Genomic DNA, 9,587 nt, shown 5'->3' on the forward strand with positions numbered 1-9,587 from the left:
CAAAAAGAGAACTTTCAGACATCTAATCATATAAAGGTACTATGTCTCGAATATCTCTGCATTTGGGTCTTTGCTAACTAGCTGCGACTCGTATCTTTTCTAATTAGAAAGGTTTGGATTTTGGTAATTCAAATATGAATTTACTTAGAATTTTTTTTCGATTGCTCAAAATAAGAATTTGTTCATACGGGACAAATATACATGCATATATATATATATATATATATATATATATATATATATATATATGCGCGCGTGCATATACATACACAAACACACACAGATGTATACATACATACATACATACACACATACATACATATGTATGTATGTATGTATGCGGGCATCCACCTATACATTGCCTTCTCTCTCGATTCTCTGATCTAGTGTCTCTTGTCTGATATGATACGCATCCAATTTTCCATCCTACAAACCTGAACGACAAGGTTCCCCAATGAATCTGCTGAATATTGATGGCCACCGCCATCTCAACTGCCTCCATCTCCTTCACCCCACTGTCCCCCTTTTCCCGCAGAAAACCAACTTTCCACCCCCACCACTCCTCTCTCCCTCTCCGCCCCTCCTCCCTCTCTTCCCTCATTCAACCCAACAAAACCCCGAACCTCTCCTTATCTCCTCTCCCCCTTCTCCCGCCACCCCTCGACAGCACCCAAATCCTAGAACTCGGTCCCCTCCACGATGACCGCCGCCTCCGCCACCTCCTCCGCCTCGCCGCCGACCACCGCGACCTCGCCCTCGGGAGAGCCGTCCACGCCGCCGTCGCCAAGGCCGGAGACGGCGCCGACGACGACACGCGCCTCGCCAACGCCCTCATCTTCATGTACCTCAAGCTCGGCCGCCTCGCCGACGCCCGCAAGGCGTTCGAATGCTTGCCATGTCCCGACGTCGCCTCCTTCACCGCCCTTGTCTCCGGATACGCCAAATGCGGTTGCGAGGCGGAGGCGATCGACCTCTTCTGCCGAATGCGGCAGTCGGGCATCGACCCAAATGAATTCAGCTTCGTCGCCATCTTGACTGACTGCATTCGGCAGGGGAATTCTCAATTGGGTGCTCAAGTTCACGCCTTGGCGATCAAAACTCACCACTGTTTTTGCGTGCATGTCTCCAATGCTCTGGTTGGGATGTATGTGAAGTGCGGCCGTGTTGATGCTGCTGTCCAATTGTTTGGTGACATGCCTGAGAGAGATGTGTCATCGTGGAATGCAGTTATTCTGGGCATGGTCGAGGACTGTCGATATCATGAAGCATTCGAGCTGTTTCATGATATGCAAATCAGTGGATATCATGGGGACCATTTCACTCTGTCAACCCTACTGAGTGCTGCTGCAGAGAGTTTCGCCCATGCTGAAGGTGAGGCTATCCATGCTTACGCTCTTAAAACTGGGTTGGAGTTGGAGTTGAGCATATGCAATGCTCTCATTGGGTTCTACAGTAAGTTTGGTCGTGTAGAAGATGTGGTTGATGTGTTTCAGAGGATGCCGGTAAGGGATGTGATATCATGGACCGGAATGCTTACCGGGTTTATGGAATTTGGTTTAGTGGATTCGGCTGTGGAGGTCTTTGATCAAATGCCTGAGAGAAATAGCATCTCATATAATGCTCTCTTAGCAGGGTTTTGCAAGAACAGCGAAGGCTATCGGGGGCTAAAATTATTTCAGCAGATTTTGGAGGACGGAATGGAGATGGCAGACATCATGCTGACAGGTGCCATTAATGCTTGTGCAATAGTCTCTGATAGGAAACCGAGTGAGCAGATTCATGCATTCGTGATTAAGATCGGCTGCGAGTCGAATCATTGGATCAAAACAGCTCTGATAGACATGTGTTCCAAATGTGGCAGAATGGAAGATGCTCAGAAGATGTTTGGAACTTCAGTTCATCATAGAAGCTTTCCAATGGCCTGGACTTCTCTTATATGTGCCCATGCTAAAAATGGGCAGCCAGAAGAGGCTATAGCTCTTTTTCATGAGATGTTAAAGAGAGATGGCACGATTAAAATGGATGAATTCATGTCAGCCACTGTCCTTGGAGTCTGTGGAACCTTGGGATTTGGTGTGCTGGGAAAGCAAATCCACTGTTCAGTTGCTAAATCTGGGATTTCATCTGATCTTGCAGTAGAGAATGCTATCTTCAGCATGTATGCTAAGTGTGGCGACTTGGCAGATGCTATTACTTTCTTTGATCAAATGCCTAGACATGATATAGTGTCATGGAATGCATTGATCACTGCTCATCTTCTTCACCGTCAAGGCGACCGTGCTTTGGATGTGTGGGCTAACATGGTGGACTTGGGTGTAAAGCCTGACTCCATTACCTTCAATTTGATCTTTTCAGCTTGCAAATATACTAGCACAAACTCAGTCAGTACTTGTCAAAGACTGTTTCACTCTATGGGAAGAGCTTATGACGTTGAGCCAGCTTCTGAGCACTATGCTGCCATGGTTGATGTCTTAGGTTTTTGGGGTAGCTTTGATGAAGCTGAAAGGTTAATAAATAGCATGCCTTTTAAAGCTGATGCATCCATTTGGCGAGCTTTACTTGACAATTGTAGATTGCGCTCAAATCTGAGTCTGGGAAAACAGGTGGCACAGCGCCTTCTTGCTTTGGAACCACAAGACCCATCAACCTACATCCTTGTATCAAATCTTTACTCTGCTTTTGGGAGATGGCATTGCTCGGAGAAGGTAAGGAATGAGATGCGAGGAAAGGGCTTTCGCAAGCATCCTGCACGAAGCTGGACCATTCATCAGAATGCAGTGCATTCATTCTTTGCAAGAGATAGATCACATCCACAGACCAAAGACATCTATGGTGGATTGGATATACTGATCCTGGAGTGTATGAAGGCTGGGTATGAGCCAGATACAAGCTTTGTGCTACATGAGGTGGAAGAATACCAGAAGAAACACTTCCTCTTTTATCACAGCGCTAAACTAGCTGCCATGTATGGGATCCTAATGACTGGCCGTGGACGACCCGTGAGAATTGTGAAAAACATTCGTCTGTGCGGTGATTGCCATGCATTCATGAATTACGTTTCTACTGTGACTGGGAGAGAGATCTCGGTGAGGGATGCCACTGGATTTCACAATTTTAAGGGTGGAAAATGCTCTTGTGGAGATTCCTGGTGATCCAACTGAAGAGATGATTTGTTGCTCAAAGTCCTTGTACCAAATGTAAACAAAAAGAGTAGTGTATTACTTGGTATTATTTGATATATTTTTTGAAGAAATATTTGTTTTGTATTGTATCCTTTACTACAATAGAAATGATCAACCCTATTCCCTTCTGGCTGAATTGGCATCCCTAATTATCACTTATTTTTATTTATAGCACCTGCTGTGGCCAAAGACCTGATAATCCAACAAGCAGCAGCAGCATACGATGGCATATCAGATATAGTTTCCATGCCATTCTATTTCCAAGTTTTCTTTGCAATCATATTCTCCAAGCATTCATATATATTTTTTTTTTCATCTATTTAGGTAAGTAAGTGGAGTTTACACCCTCTGGTGAAAACAAGCAGAAGAATAATTTCAGACAACCTCTGTGGTACCATATGCCCCCAAAGGTGAGAACCAAAATGAGTCGCACCAAATCTACTAACCAATCAAAGGCTTGGTTCGCTTGCTGCTAGATGTGTGTAATCCACCATTCCCTAAGCTGCTGAGTAGTTGCTCCAGATGTGATGAGGATTAAGGCTGCTCAATCCACCATACCGTAGCTCTCCCCCTCGAGCCACACGGCAGATGCATTACAAGATATTGCTGCAACTCAAAGCCCCCAGGCCGACCAAAGCTCAGCCAAGTTTAAGCCTTCCAAATGATTAATATACTTCTGTAAGAGTTTATTATAAAGTACAGTAGCAATAGGCTTTGGGCATATATATTACTCTATAAGTTATTTCCCTATCTTTCCAAGTAACAATTTTCAAGTCTTTCTACTTCTATGTTTTGATGGCGATCGTATTCTGTAAACCTTTTAATAATTAACATACTTCAGTAAGAGTTTATTTTAGATTACAGTAGCAATAGGCTTTAGGCATCAATTACTCTTAGTTACTTCCATACATATTGAAGTAATAAAAGCAAAGGTTGAAACAAAAGAAGATGTCTCTGAATTCTTCCACTTGAGTCTGCAACCTTTTTGACTTTCTTTGATTACCTTAACGGATAGCTGCTTCAGCACATATGTTTATATTTTCAGAAAGATCTTTCATTGCAGGGAGGGATGGTTGCGTTGAGAATGGTTGGAGCTGGTCAGAGAAATTTACGAAAGTAGATAGGAAAGTAGGTAATAGCAATTGCCACAAGTAGGCCGGCCGCATACCCAAACAGCACGCCTTCCCATGAGATCCATCCATCCTCACCCTCATCATTGGTAGACTCTGAAATCGGTTCATCTGGTGATGGCGGACTGCATGGAACCTCGAGCTGAAACCCGCACAACCCGCTGTTATTAGCATAAGAACCTGGATCAGTCATGGTGGACATCTGACCGCCGACGGGAATCGGACCTGCAAGCTCATTGTTGCTTACATCCAATGTGGTCAGTTCATTGAGCTTCACAAATGTTTGAGGTATGCTGCCATCAAGCTTATTATGCGATAAATCCAAGCTCTCCAGCTTCTTTAATGCACCAAAACTCGCCGGAATCTCCCCGGTGAGTTCATTGTAGGAAAGGTTGAGCAACTTCAGACCTTGGAGACTGCCTAAAGAATTTGGTATATCACCAGACAGCCAGTTGCATGATAGGTCCAAGTATGAATAAATATCGAGGCTGTTTCGTGCCAGACTCCTTAAGGAACCCTTCCAATTCACGATGACATCATTGAGATCGATGAAGAAGGTGAAGAGATCAGAGATTGTAAAGTATGTGGTAGGTGTGTTGATCATCCCATTCAGATTTCCCAGCTGTGTCGGAATTGCACCATCAAAGTTGTTGCCAGAAAGATCAAGGATGTGGAGTCCGGCGAGATTGGATAAGGCCGGAGGGATGGACCCATGCAAATGATTGTTCCTCAGATTCAGAACTTGAAATGGAATTCTACTGAGCCACTCCGGCAATTCACCAGTGATATCGTTGTCGGAGAGATCAAGCTGTACGAGATTCTTCATGTAAACTAAGCTCTCAGGCAACAATCCTGAGAACTTGTTTCCTCCGAATGCAAGCTTCCTAATCTGTGGGCCAAAGCTCGTCGGCACCTCACCGGAGAAATTGTTGAAGGAGAGATCTACATAGGCAAGATAGCTGTCTGGGCTGAACACTGGGAACGTATCTCCGGCGAGGTGGTTGTCCGAGAGGTCTATCAGCAAGAGACGGCCTATGTTGGTGATGGATTCAGGCAATGGACCCGACAAACTGTTGCCACTCAGCATAAGAATCATGATGGCAGGTGCATCGCCGATGTTCCTTGGCAGCTCTCCGCTTAGATTGTTTCGCGAAAGATCGACGACTGAAAGATTCTTGGACTGGAAAAGTTGAGGTGGGAGTGGACCAGTGAGTTTGTTATCTGTTATGATGACACTTCCAAGCTCCAAATCAGCAAGCCATTGTGGAATGTCTCCCTCGAGCTGATTCTCACTTAGATCTAAGAAATCAAGATCATTCTGGTCTGAAAGCCAGCTCGGCATCTTGCCGACGAGGCCACAAGATCTCAGGGATAGTCGCGACAGACGACATTTAGGTGATATCTCCGCAGTGTTATCCCATGAGAGCTTGTTGCTCCCAAGGAACAGCGTCTTCAACCTCTTGAGATCAAACAACGAAGGCGGGATGACTCCTGAGAGAGAATTACCATCCAGATGAAGGGTGTCGAGGTTGGCCATCCTTGTAACCGACTCGGGGATCGCCCCGGAGAGTTTGTTGTCTCTCAAAGAAAGAGTGGAGAGGTTGAACAAGGTGTCGATCTCGTCGGGAATTGCTGATGAGAGAGAATTGTTCCCCAAGTCCAGGACTTGTAGCTCCCTCAGTTGCAAGATGGATGCCGGGATCTCTCCGTCGAACTGGTTTTGGCTAAGATACAGGTTCCGCAGCCTTGCTAGCTTGCCAATATCCGCAGGGATGTTCCCATGGAGAAGATTCTCCTCCAAGTTGAGCATCTCAAGCTTTACGAGGCTACCAACATTGCTGCTGAGAGTCCCAGTGAGTTGGTTGCTGCTCAAGTCCAGATACTGGAGGTTCCTGAGGCCAAGGATTTGAGAAGGAATGGAACCATTTAGCTCGTTGGAGCTCATGTCAAGATAACTCAGGCTGGCCAAATCAGCCATCCCATCTTCCGGGATCTCTCCAAGCAGTGAATTCTGCGAGACATCGAGGAAGGTCAGCGTCTTGATGCTGAAGAGAGGGGAGAGAGCCATGGAGGTTGCGGGGTGTGTCAGGGGGACGAAGGCGGAGAGACTAAGCTCGGTCACAGGCCGCAGAGTTGATCGGTGATCGCAGGCCACTCCCTCCCAAGTGCAGCAGTCGGAGCCCGGAATCCATAAGTCGAAACTGAAGAAAGGTATCTCCGCGGAGGAATTCTTCTTGGGCTTTCCAATAATCATGGATTTGAATTGGAGGAGAGCTTCTTTGTGATCCAGGGGACAGGATAGAAAAGAGTGGTGCGAGAGAAGAGCGAGGAAGATGATAAAAGAATAGCCAAGTGCTCTTCCAGCACCAGCCATTGGTGTCTTCTTCTTCTTTTTTTTACTGCTGTTTTCTTTTGAGCAAAGCTCACTTTCTGGTGGAGGGAGAGTTGGCATATATATTTTTAGAGAGGAGGGAGAGGCATGAATGAACTTTGGGTTCATTGAGTCAATGGTCAATGGCAAAAAAAGGGTAGTTGGATTGGGTCTTGGGTTGGTTTCCATCAAGAACACAATTTTCAAATCCGAGGCATTACTTTCCTCAGTGTTTGAAAGAAGCACTAAAAATTCTTGTTTGTATGACCTTGCGAATGGAAAGATCATGATGCACTTGAAGACTTTGAACAAGTCTCTGAGCAACTAGAGTGGTTGATAATGACGTACATATTTTAAAAATATATAGGGAATTTGTTCTGCCCTTTTCCTTGACTGGCAACCTCTAAGAAGGAGCACTAGTATAGGAGTCAATGCATGGATTATTTAGCAAGGCAAGCACCTTGTTTATAGTTTATTGGAAACCTAGGAAATAAGATCTACTTAATCTTATTTTTAAAATGAAGTGCGTTGAAATTTTTACTTGATTCCCTGCGGTAATTGCTTTCAAAAATTCGAAGGATCGGAAAGTAATGACGATGAATGTACTCACAGAATGGACTCAGCTTCTACCATTCTACACGACACAAAATAAACGACGACTGAAAAAGATGAACTTCTTGATCTATATCTAAATACATAATTTTAGACTAGAGTCCCTGATTGTCCATGAAAATTGGGTCCCTAGACCTAATTTCTAGAGGTGGAGGCATTCATAGAACCAACTCTCTATTGTTTGCCAGTTCTAATTGAAGCTGCATCGACTTCTCCTTTTAGTCAAACATTTTCAGTTAGTTTAATCAAATCTAGACTTGGTTATAGGAACAAACCCTCTTCGCAAAACCTAAAGTAGATCTTCATATATTCCTGTATCTTACTCCTAAAGCTATCAACAAGGGTAGGCCAAGATGCAAGGGTTATACTTACACAGGTAAGCCATTATAATGTTTGAACTAGGGCGAGCTTAGAAATCAACCGTCCAAATTGAAACGTTCAATGTAGCAAGTGCTTGGAGTTAACAATGAAATACTAGACAATGATGGAGAAACACTCATGCAGACTTCCGATTCAGTGCAGAAAATAGTCATGCATCCTACCATACATCTGCTACGGAATTGCAAAAGCAATCAGTAACTAAAGAACCATGGGCATGGCATAATCCTAAACCAGGATCCAAATTCCAATCAGTTTGGATATAAATCCTAGAGTAAATTACACTGACCCCCTCTACGTTTGGAAGAATTACAGATTCCCATTCAACATTTCAGATATATACATCCCATGCACAAATAACCCCTTATACATGCCCAACCTTATGGGCATTAATTTATTCCCCCTAAAAATGAAGTTTGCACATGGGAATTCATGAGGAGATCAACTCAGTCTCAACATCATTATACTTGTTTACAATCAATAATATAAAGAAGTTAACTTTACCATAAATGATGCTGAATTTATTATTAACAACAAGGAGCAGCACTTCAAGTACCGAGGTCACTTGGCTGCCTCCAGCAGATTATAATCTTTGAAGAGCAAAAGCATGGCTGCTTTGAGCAGTTATAATCATTCAAGATCAAAAGCAGTCTATCAGATTCTGGTCTTTGAAGAACAAAAACAAGCTATTATTTTTCCTTTTGTATTTGGTTCATGTTATTTGTTGTATTTTTATTATTGATAAGGAATGGAGGTCCCAAGGCAAGCTGAAAGAACCTGCCAAAACATAATAAAAAATAACATCATCACCTACCTTAATGGATTTAGAGTGGACATCGCATATTTACGAAATGTTGAGTAGAAATCAATAATACCCCAAACTTCGAGCAGAGTTGGTGTTATTTACTCTAAATCTTATATAATTTGACCCAACCCAATCTATTATGAATGAAATCAACTTGACCCGCAAATATTATTTGAAAATTATGGGTCTAGATATCTGACCCAAAACAAATTATTAAAAAGATCATATCCAAACCAAATCACAAATCTTAAACCTGCAAACTCACAGTAATCCAACCTCACCCTCCTAAAAACAAGGTAATAGATCCAAATCACTAATACCTTGAATTAGTCTAACCAGTAATGCAAAGGTAAAGAGAAGAGATATAAGGTACGGATAGCCATCCCATAGGTATGAATTGAGAACACCACTAAGCTCTTTGAAGTTGATTCTAGAGTTACCCTCTCTCCCTACTCTCATCCAATTTTCAGTTTAGCTTAATTTGCATCCAAAGTATAGGAATATCTTCCACTCCTTATTTGTTCAATTCCCATGCACCTCTATATTGTACTAAAGTAGTCCACCCAAGAGTCCATGCAACTTGAGACAATAGATAGGATTCCAGGGGAAGCATAGCCCTTATAAAAAGACCATAGCTGTATGAATGAAAAGATTTACATCTACGGCCAACCAGACAAACTCTTTCTCCAAAAAGGAATCTTAGATCAAATAAATTCTAAGCAATTATATATCCAACAGACAATATAACCTATGTCCGAGACTGACCTTTCCTGTTCATGAATAATAGATGAGATAAATAATCAACTTCTGCTATACAATGTAATCCTGAAATATGCTAATTTGATGATTCATTCTACTTTTAGAGTTTCAAAGTGCAGACCATAATTCCAGACCTAGTGAACATGTGGTAGGCATTCTGAAGTTGGTTCAAAGATAGCACCCAGGTTCCCTAATACAAAAAACAGTGTGGCCACCACCAAGTCCCCCCAACTGACACAAGAAATAACTCAAACCTGATATAATTCAACACCAAGTATGGACCCATGATCCAGTTTTCACGCATGACTTGACCATAGAAACAAAATAAAACAGAATGAATGCTTTTTTTT

The 9,587-nt window shown here is 43.0% G+C and overlaps 2 protein-coding genes across 4 annotated transcripts; one reads left to right on the forward strand and one right to left on the reverse strand.

Moving 5' to 3' along the window:
• Nucleotides 1-368: 368 nt before the first annotated feature.
• Nucleotides 369-4,620, forward strand: LOC103718370 (pentatricopeptide repeat-containing protein At5g03800). 3 transcript variants are annotated; one of them, XR_005507579.1, is made up of 3 exons: nucleotides 369-3,197; nucleotides 3,355-3,592; nucleotides 3,705-4,620. XR_005507579.1 is itself a non-coding variant. In XM_008807159.3 (2 exons), the coding sequence occupies exon 1, from the start codon at nucleotides 474-476 to the stop codon at nucleotides 3,150-3,152; it is 2,679 nt and encodes an 892-aa protein (XP_008805381.2). In that variant the 5' UTR covers nucleotides 369-473; the 3' UTR covers nucleotides 3,153-3,197; nucleotides 3,355-4,620. The 3 variants fall into 3 exon arrangements, 1 of the variants encoding a protein (XP_008805381.2); XR_005507578.1 differs by having other exon boundaries at nucleotides 3,355-3,860; nucleotides 4,246-4,381; XM_008807159.3 differs by having other exon boundaries at nucleotides 3,355-4,620.
• On the reverse strand, nucleotides 3,990-9,514 carry LOC103718375 (receptor-like protein 46). Its single transcript, XM_017845529.3, has one exon. The coding sequence runs from the start codon at nucleotides 6,969-6,971 to the stop codon at nucleotides 4,281-4,283; it is 2,691 nt and encodes an 896-aa protein (XP_017701018.3). The 5' UTR covers nucleotides 6,972-9,514; the 3' UTR covers nucleotides 3,990-4,280.
• Nucleotides 9,515-9,587: the final 73 nt, after the last annotated feature.

Source organism: Phoenix dactylifera, unplaced genomic scaffold (genome assembly GCF_009389715.1).
Source record: "Phoenix dactylifera cultivar Barhee BC4 unplaced genomic scaffold, palm_55x_up_171113_PBpolish2nd_filt_p 000233F, whole genome shotgun sequence".
In the NCBI taxonomy this organism is placed as follows: Eukaryota; Viridiplantae; Streptophyta; class Magnoliopsida; order Arecales; family Arecaceae; genus Phoenix; species Phoenix dactylifera.

What these genes read in the sequence shown, in the direction of transcription:
- LOC103718375 (XM_017845529.3), bottom strand. Translation starts at nt 6,971, where the DNA reads ATGATCTTTCCATTCGCAAGGTCATACAAACAAGAATTTTTAGTGCTT.
- LOC103718370 (XM_008807159.3), top strand. Translation starts at nt 474, where the DNA reads ATGGCCACCGCCATCTCAACTGCCTCCATCTCCTTCACCCCACTGTCC.